General features: G+C 35.3%; 1 protein-coding gene across 3 annotated transcripts in view; it reads left to right on the forward strand.

Annotated features, from left to right (window-relative positions):
• Window positions 1–21,364, forward strand: part of LOC129277519 (argininosuccinate synthase-like) — a 39,268-nt gene extending 17,904 nt beyond the window's left edge. For all 3 annotated transcript variants that reach the window (XM_064110518.1, XM_064110517.1, XM_064110519.1), the window contains 11 exons: window positions 6,064–6,252; window positions 7,397–7,453; window positions 9,623–9,799; window positions 10,632–10,719; window positions 13,590–13,674; window positions 14,727–14,791; window positions 15,397–15,470; window positions 16,544–16,601; window positions 17,260–17,416; window positions 18,352–18,417; window positions 18,953–21,364. In XM_064110518.1, coding sequence (XP_063966588.1) covers window positions 6,064–6,252; window positions 7,397–7,453; window positions 9,623–9,799; window positions 10,632–10,719; window positions 13,590–13,674; window positions 14,727–14,791; window positions 15,397–15,470; window positions 16,544–16,601; window positions 17,260–17,416; window positions 18,352–18,417; window positions 18,953–19,010 — 1,074 coding nt within the window. In that variant the 3' untranslated portion in view covers window positions 19,011–21,364. The remainder of the gene's footprint in view (window positions 1–6,063; window positions 6,253–7,396; window positions 7,454–9,622; window positions 9,800–10,631; window positions 10,720–13,589; window positions 13,675–14,726; window positions 14,792–15,396; window positions 15,471–16,543; window positions 16,602–17,259; window positions 17,417–18,351; window positions 18,418–18,952) is intronic.
• The last annotated feature ends 401 nt before the right edge of the window (window positions 21,365–21,765 follow it).

Here is a 21,765-nt window from a genome sequence, read left to right on the forward strand (position 1 = left end):
CATTCAAATTGGTATTAAGCAATTATGCTAATTTATGCATAATTAGTAAGCAAAATCATACTTTTCCCTCTTACTTCCTAATAAAGCTCCAATTGTTCCAATTTTTTGTATAAAATCTCTCTTTTTGATGTTCCTAGCAATGAATTTTACACACATTGAATTTTTAATGACATTTGTGTTGTTTACTATACATGGACAAAATGTAACGTGAGTAACCGTAATGTGAGTAACCATATTATCTGCACCCCAAGTAAAAACCATGTGTTCTTTATTTTTTTAATTATGTACAAAGTTTGTCTCCCTAATATACTTCTTTGAAATGGATATAATCAACTTTCATAAAAGCCTTGTATGAGGAGACTTTTCACTTATGTCGACTTTTCATTTTATGCATGTCCAAATCATGTAACGTGAGTAACCGACACATTCCAAAGATTTGCCAGGAGCATAATAAAATTTCCCAAGTTTTGTTTTTATACAAAGGATAGTCAGACTGTGTACTTTGTTGTGATAAGGAGATGTTTAGTTCCTATCAATAATAATGGAGTTACAGCTCCAAGTATGAGTCAAGGTGTCTCCAAATGTAACGTGAGTAACCGTGGAATAGCCCTATTGAATAAATTTACCCAAATTTCTATTGAACCAGGAATAAACATTTTGAAAATAAAACACAGAGTGACATCACCACTATTGTAGATAAAACCATGGACCTACAGAGAAGTAGGTCCATGATAAAACAGTGGGAAAATATGTAGGAATGCTGAATATTGCTTTGAGTGCCTTGATAGAAGATGAATTTTGGTTTCATTAGATATAAAAGACAAATTATTTAAGTGCTGCTCTCAGGAGTATGCTATCTGCTTTAGTTTATTACTTCTAATTTTTGAATTCATGAATGGGACTCAAATAATGCAGGATTTTTGTGGTTGAAGGTATTATTTCTCACCATGACAATCAGCAACATGTATACTATATTTCCTAACTGCAATTGTGAAATGTTTTATTTCTGAACTGCTTTTATTTAGTAGCCACATTTGATCCAGACTGTTTGAGGTTAACCATAAAATGCCTGTAATTGTGACACAGGGATGAAATAATGTCTGAAAACACGATTTTTGACAAAATGATAAATTTCCTTGATATTCAAAATGACTTACATACACCCCTGTATAGTCTATTATGTACAATTTGAATGGGGAAAATTATTTTCCGAAAAGTGAGCACTATTAGTGTGACAATTGTGAAAATATTGTCTGAAAACATGATTGCCAATGAAATATATAATTTCTTTTGTCATGTAGGTGATAGATGCTGTACTTATTTTTTCATTTCAAATATATTCAAAATGCACGACTCGAGATTAGGCCTCACAAGATGTGATATATTTCATAAAATAAAACTTGTGTTTTGGGGCAATATTTCATGAATGTACAACACAATTATAGTCCGAAAGCAAAGCTAAATTCTGTAAAAATTATATGTTCCCATTCATGTTGTACATATACTTTAAAGACCTATGACGGCTATTTTGAATTGCAAAATACAGTATACAACATTTATCACCTACAGTACATGACCCATTAGAAATCATGTTTCCATTTAACTCGCACATTACATGCATTTTATGGTCAAACAGTGCTCACTATGGTGAAAATCATTGTCCCCATTCGCATGCTACGTGATACTGCTATGGCTTATGGCAGCCGCAATACCAGTTGTACACTGTAGTAAAATGGAATAGGCATTTTTCCAAGCAATATTAATACTTTGTCCCATATGCCTTTTTGTGTTAGTTAAATCAGAACTTTATCGGTTTTCAGCTATTAAAGACTTCATGATTTCACAAAGATGAGTTGATTTCAATGTACCAGATCTAAATCTATTAATAATATGATGGTAATTAACCTTGATTGTAAAGTCTTTCTCATGAAATAATTGTTTGCTGCAATTACTTTCTCTTACCTTTAAATTCCAAAATACAGTATTTATATCACACGGCAGGAGAAATAATATATTTCATCATGTTTTCAGACAACATTTCACTCATAGAAATTAATATTATCGTCAAGCGAAACCAAATTCTGTCAAAAAAATTTTGTCCTCATTCAATACTGTTCGGGCCCATTTTGAATGTCAAAATACAGTATTCATCACAGATATGTACATGGCAGGAGAAATTATGTATTTTGTTAGAAATCATGTTTTCAGACAATATTTTACTCATAGTAGCTACATGTAGGTCGCAATTACATGCATTTATGGTGCCTACTCTTGTGAAAAAGCAGTTATGGTGGCTATTTTGAATTTCAAAATATAGCATTTATCACCTTTGGGGAAAGAAATGATATCTCTTTAGAAATGATGTTGACAGACAGTATATTTCACTCTTACATCACAATTATAGGCATTGTGTAGTGAAGCAAAGTCAAATTTTGTTGTCAAAAATATTTGCCCCCACTCAAATTGTTCATAATATTCAGTTTATAGGGACGTATGGCAGCCATTTGGTATACAGCATTTATGACATACATGACATAAGTCATGATATATTTCATTAGCAATCATGTTTTCAGACAGTACTTCACTCATACTGTAGTGTAGATCACATTATTTTAGTGCTCACTCATTTTGTACTTGTACTGTATACACAGGGCCTATGGCAGCCAGTGGGTGATTTCAAGTACGGTGTTGAAATCTGGTGTTGGTGTTGTGACAACACCAACACCAGCCACAACACCGTACTTGAAATCAGGCTGGTGTTGGGATTGACCTCGGAAAATATGACGTATTTCCGGCAGTTCATGTTGAATGCTGGTGTTGAATGTCGTCTGCTGAACCCAGCACTGCGGCTGGTGTTGACGATCTACGTGCAATTTCCCCATTCACCAACACCAACCCCCAGGGATTGGGAAAATCATGATTTCAAGTACGGTGTTGGTGTTGGCAATCTCAAGCTCGTGAACAGGCGGCGAACACGATGAAACATCCCCGTAAAATTAGCTTTTACAGTTAAGATGAGTACAAATCATTTGAGTTGTATATATTTTGATGAAGAATAATGTTCACTCTTTCGAATTCTTGAATTGATTAAAACATTGGTATTCTGTACGAAGAGAATTTAATGCATTTCTCTCCGATTTCATTTTCGTCATAGAGACTTCTCGCGTGAAGTTGAGATGATTTAGCAGCGCAGCGCAGAGGCGTGACGTCATGTGCTATCGATAACGCAATCGGTATCATTCCTCTGAACCGAGCTCGGTTCAGCGGCCTTTTTACGCTCTCAACACCAACACCGAACACCGAACTTGAAATCACGTAATTTGAATATCAAGTAAATAATTATTTTGTAAAAAATCATGTTTTCAGACATTATTTCACTCATGGGTCACAATTACGGGCATTTTAATAGTCAAGGTGTGTGCATTTTTTAAATTTCCATCAATAATTTGCGTATTTTAGCTGCCATATTGGAGTTGGACAATTTTTTTTGAAAATGCTCAAGGTTACATGTACATGCGAGTATTATTATTCAAATTTGGAATCACCAATTCAGCACCCTGGAATTGACAAGAGACAAAAAAAAAATTGTACCTGTTAAACAAGGTCATGCCTCCTTTAGCCTGGAGTATACAGACCAGGGGCTGTTTCATAAAGCTGTTTGTAAGTTAAGAGCGACTTTAAGAACGACTTTAAGAACGACTGGAGAACATTTCTTACGCGCTAAGTATTAATGAACATATCATGTACCACAAGAAAGGATGATGAGTCGTTCTTAAAGTTGCTCTTAACTTTAATACATGTACATGTACAGACAGCTTTATGAAACGGCTCCCTGCTACCTCTCAGCAGAAAGAATGGGCCTTTCTCTTGATGAATTCAGCTGCTTGTCTGAAAATGAACGTTTACAGTTTGAGGATCGATTGAATGCCGAGTTCGTAACAATGAACATCATTCTGTTCCTGATTTATCTCTGCCAATGACAATGGAATTATCTTTATTGGCAATTGTATGCATGCATCATTGCCATTCCATTGCAATTCACTAATGTGTGAAAAATTTGTGAACAATTTGTAAAGGTATGACCCTGATAAACAGTGCAAGTCAATAGATTTTGATAAATGTGTTTTTGATACCGTGACTATAACAATATCTGTAATTATGATCATTTATTCTGGTCTAAAAATCACAGGTACTGCACTTTTACACTCAAACCAACCTGAACCGGGTACAGTTTCTGTATGAGACAGCAACATGACTCTTGCATTAGTATAGCATTCATGAGGTGCCAATTATCTACATGTGTACATGTACATGTAGTTGTCTATGATATTTGGTATATTTCATGCGCTTTAGCTCCAAAGGTGCTTGGTACATTTCAAGGAATAAACCCTGCCAGTTACCTTTTCACCTCACCCTGGGTTGAGTGCAGCACAATGTGGGTGAATTTTTTTTTGCTGAAGGAAGTTATGCCATAGCTTGGTTTAGAACCCACGACCCTCTGCTTCAAAGGAGAGAGTCATAACAACCAAGCCACAGCGCGTTATTCTTGCCTCGTTCATGTATCTCCAGGGGTCAGTTTCATAAAACTTGTTATAATAACAAGTTTTCAATAACAGTTAAAAGCTACTGAAATCCCTCAATCTGATTGGCTATTTGCTTTTTAGAAATTGTGCATTTGCTATTATAACAAGTCTTTTAATATTAAACAGGACCCATTTCTAATGTGAACGTCTATTTTAAGAGACTAAAAAGGCAGAGACAATGACTAGTGGCATCTAGCTCCATATCAAATGCTTTCAATTTATGGCAATATTATTTAATGAATTTGATCTCATGCATTTTGCCAAGAGCAGGCCCAGTGTAATTGAAAGAAACAGATCTAAAGCGGAGATAGCAATTTAGTATGCAGGACCCTACTAGGCTGAATCTCAGAGAGATATTATCTCATTTAACATTGCGTATCCAGTTGGAATATACATGTATGTATGTGGGCTGTACTTGAGAGCTGTTTCCATATTTCCTGTAATGAGGAATGGAATGAATATATTTTCTGAAAAGAAAGAAATTAGGAAATATTCTATTTTTTGTAAATATAGTGGAAGGTTACAATTAAACCTCTCTCATCTCTGTTTGTATTCATTTATAAAGGCCAAGCCCACCCCCCCAAACAAGTTGATGTGAAGGAATAGGAAATAAAACAATCGTGTCATTGCAAATTTCATCAATAGCAAATATTTTTAGTTAAAGATATTTGTAAGTTTCACTTCTCAGCTTTTGTATTCACAAAATTGGTGGTATGATGGGGGGGGGGGGGGGTTGTCTCAATGTCAATAATTTCTTTTACATTTAATTATGTATGTTTTGGAATTATAAATGTTTCAATTTGTTGGTTTTACTTAATTGCAGGGGGTCTTTGTAAAGCATTTTCTATAACTCAACAGACCAACCCTGCTCTATAGTAATATGCATGTAAAGACATAAATGTGGATACTTGTTATTAGTAATTAAAACCTAAACCGTCCTCATCTCAAAGCAAGACCGGTCATTTCACTTCAGCTGCTCATCACGAATATTACAGTACAGGTATACTTCACCTATACAGTCCAATCAATCGGTAGTCAGAAGTCTGTTTGACTTTAATTTATGAGAAATATGACTTAGAAAAGGTATGTTCACAACACATGTTTTGCCTAATCTGGTTTTAAAAATTGCTTGGCTTTGATGGGTGACTATTCGACTTTAATATGGAACATCAACTTTTTAAAGTTTCCCTGTCAAAAAAAATTAGTTGTATTGTAAGGCAAAATAACTGCCGGGTCATGTGTGCTTCATCATCTTGTAATACTATGCATGTGACGTCGTAATCTCATAGCGCCCTCCCTCAGAGGATATAGGAATACGCGTAAACAAGAGTTGTCAGAGATCCTCCAGCTGCAGATCATCAATGTATGCAAGGCAATGGCTACAGCCTCTAAGATGGCGGCGTGATGACATCAGGGCATGAGGAACGGTATATTGGTATTAAAATTTAAAGATGAAATTCTTTATCAATTTTCATTTTAGTATGTGGTGAAAGATCTGAAGCGAGACTTTGTGGTTGAGAACATCTGGCCTGCCGTCCAAGCCAACGCCAAGTATGAAGATCGTTACCTGTTGGGTACTGCTCTTGCTAGACCCTGTATCTCTAAAGGTATCATCCAGGTCGTGAAGGAACACAATGCGCAGTATGTGTCACACGGTGCTACAGGGAAGGTAAGTCAATGGTTTGGTTGACAAGCCTGCCGACCTACCACCCCAAAACCAACAATAAGTCACAAAATAAAGTATTATGTTTGTTTATTGAGCTTAAAAAGAAGAAAAAATGATAACTTGCCAAATTGATCAACAATAACCCACACAAGTACTTGCTTATGTTAGGCAGAGCTCCACACTAACCTTTTTTTCTAACGATCCGACCTGATCATGTTGGATCAGTACATACCCAGTTTTTCTATTTTTTACTGGACCAAGCCTAAAATATACTGGTCCCAAATAATAAAGAAAAATATAAAAAAGACTTCAGTTTATTTTGCTGTCTTTTTAATGTTTATTGTTACCCCCCCTCCCCCAAACAAACAAATAGTACACACACATAACATAATTCATGAGAGCCATTTTTTGAGATGCCAGAGCCATTCTTATAATTTACAAAAGAGAAGAAAATATATTTCAGTTTAGATATAATCTTACTGGTCATGTCGGAAAAGTTACTGGCCCGACAGCAATTTTTACCGGTCTAGGACCGTCGGACCAGTGCCAGTGTCGCGCGCTGTGTTAGGATAACAAAAATAGTGAAAGCTTGAAAAGAATTATATCTATGATAGGCTCCTGTCGAGTTTCCTTCAAGAAAATTCAAGGGAATACTTTCAACTGTCTTATACCCCTTTCATAAACCCAATAAAACCTATCCTCCAATTAGCCGCCTAAGAGTAATGCGGATAATTCAATAAAAATTGCGTTCACAAACTCCGAAAATTATCCGCATTATTTTTACGAGCGCCCGTCCTGAAAAAGGCGGATAATCGTCATGACAACTGGACACGCCCCCTCCGATGCGGTTGTGTTGGAAAAGGGTGACCTTGTGACCGCACCATGGCAATTATCTGCATTATTTGGAAATACGTTCATAAACTCAAAATCTTGTCCCGATGCCGCTATTATGCGGATAATAGCAGCAACAGAATAATGCGGATAACTCTTGTCCTCCTCTGATTTTACGACCAAATTATCCTGCTATTAGCCGAATAATTGGGTTTTATTGGGTTTATGAAAGGGGTATTTAATTTTCAGATCACATTAAATGTGTTTAGTTTTCATGGTAATTGATATGAATTCTTAAAAATGATATTCTTTACAGGGAAATGACCAAATTCGTTTTGAGCTTAGTTGCTATGCCTTACATCCATCCATTAAGGTGAGTTCATGGTAAATATTGTTTTCAAGAGTTTCTTAATGTATAGACTTGAAGGTTAGTGTGTTCTATAATAGTGTTGCAAGTCACAACAAAGTCACTTCCTGATTCTAGAGTTGCCAAGTAATTATTACATGTACATGGACCAAGCAGCTCTTTGTCAGAGAAGGGTCCCTTTGCATAAAAGTTTATACTCGAAATCCAGTGGTAACTTTCAGAGAATGCTTGCTTTTGATTGGCTGTTGAGACACGTTACCATCGGATGGTAAAGTTAGGATGATAGAAACTTTTGTGCAATGGGGTCTTTGGCATATGATATAAGCTTGCTTCATTTTATGCCATTGTAAGCTCACCTTTTGAAAATTTTCTTTTTTGTATTAAAAAGCAAACCCATCCCAGGAAATTAATTGATATCACAGAAACCCAGTGTAATGTACTTAAAAGGTAGAGGAGGTAGGATGTGAAATCTAAAATACAAAAGCAAGCATATTTGTTTCTTGCTGTTATAATAATATGAGTGAATATTTTTTGTTAAAGTTGAATTAAGAAGGGGGTGAGTTTCCATAAATATAGGTTCTACATACAATATATAGTATATATAAGTTGTTCAAACACATAGCATGTCACAATAATCCTCTGCCTTCTCGATATTTTGCTTTGAAAGTCTATGAAATTAGCCACCTGTCAGAGCCCGAGAGACGAGTGTACAGAAAAGTCACTCGGAGTGTGACGTCACCGGGGGGAATTTAGTATAAGAGGTGCCTGAATGTCATACAGAAATGCTATGCAGAGAGAGAAAGATATTTTACAATTCTTTTTCAAAGCAACTCAAATCAAACAAATAGGACTGATATGTACAAATCTTTACTTTCCCTGTATAAAAAACAGTATGAATAACCACCATGAACTCTTCAATCATGATGTAAGATAGCAAACAGTGAGTTATTGAATGATATTTTCACTATTTCTCATTTATTTTATCACGATGTTCAATCAAGTGAGTAGCTGGAAAGTAATTCCGGCGGCTAGCTCAGCGCGCGCTGAACGCATAATACTAGTACACACAACACCCAGGCATTGAGTGTACTGTTATGGTCTGGTATGTCGACTTAGTTCATGGCCGTGCAGCGATCCCCTGGCGTTTTTTCTTCTTTTCTTCTGTCTTTGACTCCACTTTTATATCCTCTGGATCATTTCCACTCATAGCTCATTCCACAGAACAATCTTGAACCAAACGTATAGTATTCTTTCTCGGCATTCTGAGTTGTTTTCTATATTTAATTACGTTAGGGGTCACCGTCACACATACAAACGCAATTCGGAAGTGAGTTGAAGACAGAAAGATATATAGTAATTAGTATACATCTCTATGGTTGAAGACAACAAGAACGGTACGGTAGCTCGACAGCTAGCTGCGCCGGAGCGGGCGGCCGGTCGGCACAAAGCAATTCCGCAACCAACTGTGTTTTTTTGCAAGAGCCGCGTCACACGCGGATAAATATGTCATAATAACACGTCTGCTACGTTATCGACTGGTGAGAAGATCTCGATCAAATTTCATATTATTCACCTTGAAATTATTCCTTTAGGGTCTATGGTATCATTCTGAGGGAATTCACATATTTGGAATAATAGTACGGCCACAAATATTTTAATCATTTCCTCTTTGCAAGTTCTATGGCTCGCAGATACAACTTCAACTGCAGTTATTCCATAGTAGTACACAAAACGGCACTGCCTTGTTTACTAAACCGGGACCGAATACCCCCCGGTGACGTCACACTCAAAGAACACCCGTCTCGGTAGGCATTGCAGGAGCGAACTCAGGGAAAATGGGTAGGGATAAATCGTTTAAATTCACTATTTTGAAAAAAGAAAATGGGGGGTCGAATCACCTATTAGTGTTTGGGGGGTTGTAAGGTTGCTATTAATGTAAATATCTCAATATTTGGAATCGTCTTCTTAATTCAACTTTAATAAGAGTTAAAATAATGTGTGTTTTCTTAGTGAACACTTCTCAGCTGTACAACGTTATCTTTCAGTAGTTCAAATTGTTTTATTATTTTCATTCTGAAAAAATAAACACTACTTATTGTGAAATTTTCAATTGTTAATAGTATTCAAAGTTACTGCAAGTATATAGGTTGTATTGTTCTTCTGTATTCTTCACAGATCATAGCCCCATGGAAGATGCCTGAATTCTATGAACGTTTCCAGGGGCGTAACGACCTCTTTGAGTTTGCCAGTGCCAACAACATTCCTCTCCCAGTGACGAAGAGCGCCCCCTGGAGTATGGATGGAAACCTAATGCACATCAGCTATGAGGCAGGCGTACTTGAAGACCCAAAGGTTTGTTTAATATTGGGTCAATTAGGTAACCTCTGAAGTCTGTTGCAGAAAGAGTTAAGTTTTATTGTAACACAAAAAATCAATTGTAAATCCTAAATATACTTCTAACGTTGGTTTAAAAATCAAGTTGTGCTTGATTTTTAAACTTGCATTTGAATATCCCTACTTTTCTTGCAAAAATCCCCTGCTGGAGCAAAAAGTTTAATAAAAAAACTATTTCTGCTCATTTAGCCTCAGTTCAGTCACTAAAAATAAAATCACATGGGTAGATTGTCATTATTAGGGGAAGTCCACCCCAACAAAAAGTTGATTTGAAAAAAATAAGAAAGCATAACACTGAAGATTTCATCAAAATTGGATATAAATGAAACTGGAATAGCCATTGCCATGACTAACTATGATTCAACGATGGAGGCTTTAAAGAAAATGAAATATTCTACATTTTACATCATAGAATACAAAATAAATAATGAGGAAAGAAAAAAGATTAATCAGTAGAACAAGCAGTGGAATCCTTGCAAAACTAGTGTTTGAATTAGGTTTGTGATTAAGAGAAACACTGATTAATTTGCATTGTTGAGTACAATGTAATTGACAGATCTCTCCAGATCAACACGAAAGAGTGACATCACAATAAGGGTGCAAATATTGTGCATGCATTATAAAATGCATGATTTACCGTGAATTACTTTAAAGTAGGTAAGCTGGAACATTTACGCTGAACTATTATGAATATCTTCTTTGTTGCATACAGTGCAAAGCTCATCATTTGTAATTTTTGTAATTTTCTTTTGGCAAACAACTTACATGTCTTCTCTATTATGACATACAGTGTGAAGCTCCTGTAGATATCTACCAGATGACCTCTGACCCAGACAAATCTAGCAAACCCGACAAACTGGAAATTGAATTCAAGAAAGGTAAGCCACACAAACATCTTACATAAAACTCATTCTGAAAATTTTGTTCTGATTTACTGTACCTGTCTGATGGTTCAGAGTTAAGTGCATCAATGAAATTTGGACAGATCTATGTAGTGCATTTACTCTGTGACTCCCTGTAAAGTCACAACAGCAGTAGGTATTACATACATGATGTACTTAAAGCTGTTTCAAAGGTCAAGACTGTTGGTAATTGCACTAAAGCTCATGGATATTGATGTGGATATTGGTTGTTACAATAAAGCCATCCTGATCTCAAAACTGACTGGTCATTATATATACTTTACTTATGACTGCTGAGGATGACTGCTCAGAACCACAGGCCATAGTTGAATTCATGTGATTGGCAAAATAAATGCATGGGGGGATTTCACGAAGATTCGAGCGTGACTTGGGGGTGTTGCAAGAAAATATTTGCGATCAATTGCAAATATTCTGTTGCCATTTTACAACTAATAGATGAACGTTAGCTGTAGCAAATCAGGTTACACTTCTTGTGTCAAGAAGCAGATTAACAATCATTCAATAATTCACAATTAATTGCCAAGACCTATGATTGATTTAGGGACCAAAAATAGACTTCCAATTGATCGCAAGTTTCTTGCATCACTATTAGAGTCGCACTTCAATTCCCAGTTGCGCGTGGTATAAAAGGCATCACCGCATTGGTCAAATCATACTTAGTTGATGTGCATTACTGTGTACTAATCAATAAAATTACATGTTGCATATCATGTGTGCATCAACATTTAAAGTTTGATTCTAAGTCCCACGTAACTCTTTGTGAAACCTCCCCCCCTACCCCCGGTCACATGTGCAAGCGCAACCAATCACTTGATTGAATAGGATCCACTTGTGTCAGCATTGAATTGTGTTTGTTTACCCCTAATCAGGTTGGCATTTGGAATGGCCATTCAGGGCCACCATAACATAAAGCTTACTCATGAATCCTGGGATTGATTTTTATGATTGATCGTACACAATCATCAATGCAGTATAATGAGCCCCTGGATCAGTCGTAAAACTTTATGTTATGGGGACCTCAGAGTAGATTCCACTTCGCCCTTGACTGTAACTTGTTGCACATGTGATCACTTCTGTATAATTCTATCTATACATTTGTGCCAAAGTGTTTCAAAACATTAAGATATCATTGCAACACATTTGGACATAAAATATAAATAATTCAGATATTTTCATTTTGAATATTTATCGCTTCATTCTGTTTTTGCCATGTTTTCAATGTTGACATATTCTACCTGCATTTTAGGTGTTCACATTTGTTCAACGATATTTCAAACTAGAAATTGATTTTATGGAATGAATTATTATATGATTATTGTATAAAGTGTTACTGATTTCGCGAAGTTTTTGAAGTCCGCCGTGACACTCCTCCTGAACCCCTGTTACATAATTTACACTGGCTCTCTATTAGACAACAGATCATTTTCAAGCTACTTCTTTTGGTAAAAAATCACTCAATAACCTAGCCCCAAAATACTTGTCTAATTGTTTAGAAATCTATGTCCCAGGTAGAAGAAATAGATCTTCTGAAGACCCTCTTAGATAAACATATCCAACTATAAAATGAAAACAGACTGGAGATAGAACTTTCACTGTTGCATCTTCAATGGAATGGAACAAACCCCCTCTCACAAGACAATGCCCAACAGTTGAATCATTTAAGAAGTCCCTAAAAACCTTTTTGTTCTAGGCAACTGCCTTCATTTTATATGTATGTCATTCTGTATTTGTTTTTGTATGAATTAGGTAAAGTGATATTTTAAGGACGTTCCACAGTTAAAGTGAAATCCATGTCATTTTCACCAAACTTTGCACATAGATACTTCAGAACCTTAATATTCGAAATATGCAAAAATTAACATAGGTCCATGTGCTTGATTTTTTGCTATAGAGCTTCAAAGTTCACCCAAATTGATGTTCTTAAGAATTGCGCATTCAAAAGAATTTGGCATTTTTAGACCGCCCAAGATTACTACAATAAGTTTAAACCTCCATTACTCAGTCAAAATAAATGAAAAAGTCATCAAATTTCGCAAGAGAGTTAATAATTGTATCGTTAGAATGGAGAATCTATTAATAGTGCTATTTGTTTGCAATTTTAAGTTTAACAGCACTGTCAGTTCTTAAAAATGGCGTAAAAGATAACAAAATCCCAATCTAAAAAATGTAAAATTTCAGTAACAAACTACAAACGTACAATAAATGCTGCACTTTATTCAAAATCCATGTCATTTTCACCAAAATTTGCAGAGTTGTAGAGGAAGGTATACCTAAGAGGTACAAACATTAAAAAATAGGGGTTCATGTGCTTGTTTTTAAACTATCAGCATTTTTATTAGAGCAAATGTGCTTTTTAAAACACCAAAAATGGGCCGAATGCTTAGTATCTCTGTGAAGAAAAAATAAAAACTACTCTACCATTTATTCAAACTCGGGGTAATATTCGTGATTCTTGGCAGCACTGCAGAAATGAGTATTTTGAAATTGTAGAGAATATTTTTTTGAATGGTCCATGGAATAATTCAATTTTTTAGCTTCATGAAATAACGCATCGGATCTGCAGTTAAAGTGCAGAAGATGAGAAAAATCAGCTCATACCCGCAGCTAATTAATCACCTGTTCATCCATTGTGACGTCAGCGCGCAGAGTGTAAACTATGCGCAGATCATAATGCGCACAAATATAACTGTGGAACGTCCTTAAGCGCTTTGGGCTATTTGGGAAAAAAGCATTATAAATATTGGGTATTATTTTTATTATTAATGACACTTTTTGTGTATTTAATAACATATTTTTTCTTTCAATTTACTTTTTATTTTTAAAAGGTATTCCTGTCCGGGTGAAACATCTAGGTGACAACACAGAGAAGACAGATCCTTTAGAACTCTACTTATACCTCAATGTGATCGGGTAAGGTTAAAACTTAGTAACTATAGTTGCAGCCAACAATGATATCAAGGGAAAGTCTTCAAAATAAATTGTTGGTTGTCACCACATCTGTGTGAATCTAGATGTGGTTCATTTACATAAAACTGACTCTTGTGAAATCATGAAATCTAAGCTGAAAAAATTTTATTGCACTAAAGATCAACTTTACAGATAAAAGTATTTTGGGACAGTGTATACTCCTTACTTTGAAAAATAATCAGCACTGATGGAATGTGTTTATTTTGTTGTATTCTCAGCAATTTTACATTTTCTACAAGAACTGTTTGGCACATATATTTTCCTACTAAGACAAAGATTTAGGCGATCCTTTTATTGGATTCTGTTTGAACTAATTTTACATTGTTAGCCTGGAATTTACGAGTCATGGAAATATGGTAAGGTCTGCATGTTGAGATAATTTTCAAGCCTGACGTCATGGAGCCAGGGCATGTCCAGGATATCTGAGATGATGGAATATAGAAAGAAGTTTATTTATTTATTTCTCTTGGGCCTGATATCTCTTGAATATTCTGACAAGCCCATATACTTAAATCTAATAGAACATTCAAAAGAAGTGAAAATTTGCCAATGCAAGGTAACCTGTAAAATGACAAAATGTTGCAATGTATTATTAATAACAAACAAAAAGCACCTTTGAGAAGAGTAAGTCTACATTGCAGTGAAGAGTATTTTTCCTACCAAAAGTAAGAGCTGCTTCTTACCTGCAGGAGTCCCACAAGCGTCTTTTCATCGCTAATCCTCACATTTCACATAGGCAAAGCAATGGGGAATGGCGGATAGCTGCTGTAAAAGACACTTGCTGCATTTGAATCCTGCAAAAAAGTTGCTGTGGATCTTGCAAAGTGGCTTTTGACTTTAATGATCTTGAAGGTGAGCAACAATAAGCTGCTTTTGTGATTCGTGCATGAAAGATGCAACCCTGACTTTTGATAAAGATGTCTTAACTCTTTTTTTAATTAACTTCAAGTCATGTTTCATTCATACTATTTGATCTTAATGTTTTTATTTTCTAGTGGAAGACAAGGAGTTGGAAGGATTGACATCGTTGAGAATAGATATATTGGGATGAAGTCAAGAGGTCAGTTAAGATGTCTTTTATGTGATTTCTGCTGTAGAACTACAGGAAAGATTTATTTACACCAATTTATCTAAAACTATCTCCTTGTTTTGAATATTGTATTTGTAAAGAAAGTGAATTAATTGAGTTGAATGTATTCATTGTCCATAAGACGAGTTTGTCTTTCATTAGGAAACATACAATTGATTTTTCTTGGCATTGTACCCACATTTTATCATTAGAATGAATGTTTGTTGCAAATTTCTTTTAGCAATATGATAATCCAGGAATCTATTCCTTGGAATGCCAAGCATGTAACAGCTAATCTGCTTCAGATTTAACTGGATACCTGACAGGAATCTATTCCTTAAAATGCTGGGCGCTTATTGGCTGCCCATCTAGAGCTGGAAAAATTATGCTACATAAATATAGAGTGCTTAGGAACTTCTGAAAAAGAAACATAGTGTGAGGCAATACATAAGCAAGCGTAATTATTTTTCCTTAGTCAATAGTTGACCGTTAACCCACTGCCTACTGGAACCAGGTGATCCATGTACAAATTATATGGGATTTACATAATTCAGTAGACAACGGTATGATATATCTATATATTTTTCTTTCAAAAGGTGTTTATGAGTGTCCAGCCGGAGAGATTCTAATTACAGCTCACATGGATATTGAAAACTTTACTATGGATAAGGTCAGATGATTATTATTGTATTTTCGTATTTAAAATTTTCATATCATCTTTTGGAAGTGAAATGTCTTTTTTTGTAAATAAAATCTGAATTGTTAACACCCAAATATTGTCTCTCTCAATCGTAAACACCCAAATATTGTTGCTTTTAATCTTAAACACCCAAATATTGTCACTTTTAATTTTAAACACCCAAATATTGACCCTTTTAATCTTAAACACCCAAATATTGCTGCTTTTAATCTTCAACACCCAAATATTGTCGCTTTTAATTTAAACTCCTAAATATTTTCAAGTACCACATGATGAAATGTATATGAAATATCATTTAATCCCAGTTTATACGGATATGATGATATTTGTGGAACTATGGAACACACAATGCAAGCAAAAAGAAGATAAAGTGTTGAGCCAAATTTGCTGTTCATACACTTATTTCAATTTTGAAATATTTTTTAATGCTTTTGCTCACAGCAAGAATACAGACCTTTTATAAAAGTGGTTGCAAAAATAATGGTGAAATCAGCAGAGGCAATTGACTAGTAAAGATTTCATTTGTTTATTTGTTTGGAGTTTATTATTTTTAAAACTTTTCCTCAATTCTAATTTCTAGATATGAGTTGTAGATAATATCAAATGATACATATCATTGAGGGCATTATTAGGAATTACATGCACAAGGTACATTTAGAACAGTTGGAGTGGACGAAAGCTTGCCCTGAATAATTTTTAAGGTTGGTTGAAGCTTGAACATTTATCATCCCCAACTGATGAAAATTTACAGTAACAGTTGGACTGTTTCAGAGGTAACAATTGTGAGGAATTATTTCAAATACTCGAGCAAAATGATGTGTAATATAGGGAAGTGATATGGGTCTTTTTAATTTGATCAACAATACTCATCTCTGAACTATGACCAGTCAATAGAACTAGACATAAATACCAGTAATATGCAAATTTTCTTCTGAGCTGATATTAATGACTGGATATGTGATGAATTTTAGCCAATCATTTATTTTATTAGGATCCATATCACTATTTTTTGTAATAAGAAATAATTTTGTCTTTCTCTGTAGGCTGTCCGTCGTATCAAGCAGACCTTGTCTCTTCGCTTCTCAGAGCAGTGCTACGAAGGTATTTCAAGTTATTTGTATTGAAATTGTAAACAAAAGGTGTTAAAATGCCACTTTGTTCTGCCCCCACTTTGTCAAGTTTCCATTTGGTCTCATCCCGTTTGGTTTAATCCTAGTCCATCTACAACCAGTTCATCTATTAACCATCTTGTATAATTTCCAGTTCGGCTATACCCATTTCATCTAATATCCACTCGGTCTAACTTCACTTTGTCTGTATGATACGATTGACTGTTTATAAACTCATTTTCATTTGACAAAAGTGCAAAATAGTTACTTGGTGAAGTGGAAATTTGACCTCTTGGACATCATACTAAATGCCAATTTATAGATTAAGTGAGTATTAGACCACACAACTTTTCTTCAGGGTGAACTTCCCCTTTAATCCTTACCAACCGGAGAGGTGGTGGTTGTTGATCCTCAGCCCCCCCCCCCTCCCCAGTATGACATCCATGATTGTCACACAATCACCCCACTTACCTTTTTGGCATCACTTGGTGCCAAGATTATGAAAAATCTGGCAAGAATTATTTTGTCAATATCCTCTCTCCCTTTACTCACTGGAAAGTGCCATTCCTGAATTGATAACATTTGCGATCCACATCCTCAAGCTGAGCAGTGATGATTGAGTTGTTTGTTTTATTTTGTTTGGTACCTAGGCTTCTGGTACAGCCCAGAATGTGAATTCACTCGAGACTGCATAGCTCGCAGCCAGGAGTGTGTGGAAGGCAAGGTGACAGTGACTGTTTACAAAGGCCATGTCTACATCAACGCCAGAGAGTCAGCCCGGAGTCTCTACAATGAAGAACTTGTCAGGTATGATTCAAAATTCATGTGGATCAAGGGTAGATTTCATTAAAAGGGGGTTCATGGGTATTTCACAAAGACTTTGCCAAGGAGATGCGATAGCTCATTTGGAAGAGTGATGATCTCGTTATCTGGTGACGTGGTTTAAGTACCAAGTCCTTTATTAAACCATGTATCCTTATTATCTGTTGCCATTGAGAGGGTCCTCTGGCTGCCCACCTTAACACAACCAAACTGCAAGAAGTCATGGGGGAGGGATACAAAGGCATTATTCGGATTAGATTCGGTACAAGAATAATCTATGCTAAGTGACATGATTAATCGCCCTTCCATTCAAATTTTGCGCTGTGATATGTCTGAAAAGCAGTCACACTTAGACCTCAGATGAAGCCTAAAGGGTTGTTTCGTAATCGGCATTGGTATATCTTGAGTGGTCTGTGGGAAGGATGAGATTATATTCTCACCAACCAGCCGGGTCAGCAAGAAATTAAATAAGTTTAAACCTCAACATGTTTCTTGGCTTTAACAAATGAGACCTGTAAAGACTGGAACTTGGGATTGTTGAGAAGTAAATGACCATCCTGAGTTCGGTCACATTTGTGTTTTTCTGTCTTTTATCAAACAGATTATTATGTTTAAGAAAGTCGGTGTATTGCAAATTGTGTACGATTCAATATCCTCATGGTTCTGGACTTGAGTTCCCTGTAATACATGTCCAAGCAATCATTCATGCTCTCGTAGTAATCAGGTTTTTAAAAGAATCACCACATCACATACAAGAAGTGGGTCGTTTTGTCCAGAAATTATCATATATCAAAGAAAAAAAAGCAGAGAATAAAAACAGTTCCAAATAAAGAATAGGTAGAGTTGCTCTCTGAAACATTTTGAGTGATGTCTCTGTGACACCTTTGTTTTAACTTATACTTGATCATCTCTTCTGACAGTATGGATGTAAAAGGAGACTATGAGCCGGTGGATGCTCTAGGATTCATCAAGGTCAATGCAGTCAGGTAAGGCGGAGATCCATTCTATTAAATTTTTCTAGAACCCCCTCCTGGGTGTTTCATGAAGATTGTCAGCACCGACTAAATTTTCAGCTCTGACAGTTACCATAGTAACATTCTGAGACCAGTGTTTTCAGCCAATCAAGACTAAGGAGTATACTGAAGTGGTCAGAGCTGACAACTTCATGAAATACCCGCAAGTTTGAGATTAGAAAACCGTTTCATTTCTCTTGTCTAAACTGTGTTCTTTTCCCAGTCGGCTTTGTATCACAGAATTGTGCACCAAATAACAGTGACTTTGCAAAGCTATCGCAATCATCTTGCTTAAATTTGTGAAAATCTCTCACTTAAGTTCTGCCTGCATGAAACTAAGAAGAGAAAAATATCATTCTACTTGTTTTAAGATACATCTATGTCCTGTATAAACACCAAAGTACAAGTTCAAATGGAGGAAAATCCTCATGTATGATTGCACGAAATTATGTTTAACATGCATTGAATCGTCTTATCAATTCATATTTTATGATTGTCTCCCCTGCAGGCTGAAGGAGTACAGACGACTCCGAGGAGTAACCTTCTCAGGGGAATCTGCAAAGTAATGGACAGAAATAACAATTCACTAAAACACACACCGTGCAGGATCCCATCTAACAGAGAGTTATGATTGATCTGATAAACCTCTACTATATGGAAATCAATCAGTGGCATAAATATTTGATCAGGAAATGTGCACAATGTCATTTGTAAACAAAGAAAAGCACACTGAATATTCAAGAAAACCATGAATGTACGATTGTACGCCATATCTAGAAAATATTTTTAACAAACATTATTTTAGATGTTGACGTTGGTGGCTTTCCATAGTTGTGGTTAATTTGATCAATAGCAACTCTTTGTAAGAAAAGACCCTGATACGGACTGGCTTTTTTAGATGCAAAACAAGAGGTTTAAATGGTTAAGGGATGAATGTTTAAATGCATAAAAGAGGGGTGTATAAAATGGGGGGTTCACTTTTTTTTGGTGGGGGTGGGGAGATCATCAGTAGATGTTCCCTTTCAGTACTTCATTATTGTTTTGTTTTCTGTCAATTCCTTTCTTGTATTTGCTTATTTGAAAGAATAAGATATTTTTAAGAAACATTTCTCTCTCTTGTTTTTACTCATTATCTTGCAATCATGTATTAGAATGATGCAATATTATATAATGCAGTTAAGTTATATGTTACTATAACTTCCAGGAACTTTGCCTGAAATTTATTCAGTTTTAATACTCTTTGCTAACAATGTGATAATTCCATTGCAGTATTGCTTTTATATTGGTATTATAATGTTTACTAAAGACTCCTGAAGTATAGAAAAATAAGGAAATCAAAACCCACAGACCAATTTTACTTTTCTCGAGTGAATGTATATTTTTTTCTCCTCCATAACTTCATAGAAATACATACTTGTATGTAAACTGAAATATTATTTTGAAGGTCTTAAAACGAGTAAATTACATTTCCTTTGAGACATGTTTTTTGTATGGCACAATTGTATACTTTTTAGAAATAATATGTGTTTCTTGCCACAGACCAAAGCACAATTATGCTCAGTATTCATAAGACATTCATGTGACACATGTATTATGATCATTTACCATTAAAGATGTTTTGAAAAATATATGATGTATTTGATAGTGTACTCACAATTGATCAAAATATATGATGATATTTGGGGTTGCCTCAGGAGGAACCTGCATTTTTTTTCGATGGGCTCTAGTATTTTCTCTTATATTCTTTATCCTATAGACTTGGAGTCATTACAATGCATGTTTTATTCGTAAGTCGTGATAAAGTGTGCTTAAGCCATTACCATTTCAACATTTCTGACAGAAATGGTTAATTCACATTCCACCTTGCATCCAGTATCTAAATCAATCCTGTGAAAATGTATTTATTGCATGTTATGTATTAAGTGTATTTCTTAACCTATCCCATAGCTACCACTACTCGCCCTCTTTCAAATGCAATATGAGATTGAGACGCTTATTTCCCCTACCACTCTTCAGTTATTTATAAGATTGTGTGTAACCTTACAAACTGCTTTATGAGAATGAGACTACCCTGTGAAATATTCTCATTACAATGCAATATAATGTCATGAACTCTGACACTAAACATTTTTCTCATTTAGGGACCCCAGTTTTCTGTTTTTCTAGAATGCAAACTGTGTTCCATGGTGTTCAACATTACTTTCCATGCTCTACATTAGATAAAGCATGTGATGAAATCTGAGAAATGCAAAGTTTTCTGTGCAGATAAAGCTTTGCAAAAATAAACCAATCTGTACTAAATGCTGTGAACATGTTTTATTGGCAAATCTGTCACTCATGCACAGTTTTGATTCATTTAATTTTCCTTTGTTTTTCTTTGTTTTGTGATTCTCAAAATTTTGGGCCTGAAAAAATGTGTTTTCTTTGAAATTCTGTGAATTCTGTATTCTTCCTGTATTCTCTGTATTTTTTTCTCTTATCTACAGAAAACTGGGGACTTTATTCTATTTATTATTTATTTATTTATTCATGTTGATGTGGATGACAGCATTATAGAGCAAAAACTCATCATTTTGAACTGGATTAGGAAACCATAAATGGCAGATGTATTGTATTTTATGATGTAAAACTTGCAGTGTGATGTTTGAAGCAGCTTTTCCATTGTAAAGATTTATTTGGTGGAGATAGATTACTTGACATTGACTTTTATTCATGAATACTAAGTGGAAACATTGTTTATTGGTATCTGGTATTGATATAGTAATAGAAATTTTGCTTCATCAAATGTGTACTAGCGCATAGAAATTTTAAGAGAAAGTATTTTGATGTCATTGAACTTGAAAGATAAGAAGTGATATTTTCAATTGATCATGCATGATCATTTTCAAAGATTTGTAATTAAGTTTGTTTGAAGTGGCAAGTCAAATGAATATTGTCATAGTTTATTTTGTAGTGTTGGCCTAATGGAGTTTCAGAGGAATTGATTTACCATTTTGCTGAAAAGAAATTAGTAAAGGCACATTGTTTTAACCCTATCTAGGCCGGGGGGGCCTCCGAGGCCCCCCCTCAACGAGTCGCGTGATATTTTCGCCGCGCAAAATTTTTTGACCGCGCTGCTCCCTGACTTTTTACTTTCAAGTCTTGCGCAACTTTTGAGACCAATTTTGTGTCACCCGGGTACGCGGTTCCGAAATTACGCAACGTTATGTAAGTGCATGTCAGACCAAAAATTGCTCAAAAACGTGACTTCGTGTACAAAGTCAATGTAAATTGTGTTTTCAACCAAAAATCATAAATGTATGATTATTTTTAGTTTTGCTG

This window comes from Lytechinus pictus, chromosome 15 (assembly GCF_037042905.1).
Source record: "Lytechinus pictus isolate F3 Inbred chromosome 15, Lp3.0, whole genome shotgun sequence".
In the NCBI taxonomy this organism is placed as follows: Eukaryota; Metazoa; Echinodermata; class Echinoidea; order Temnopleuroida; family Toxopneustidae; genus Lytechinus; species Lytechinus pictus.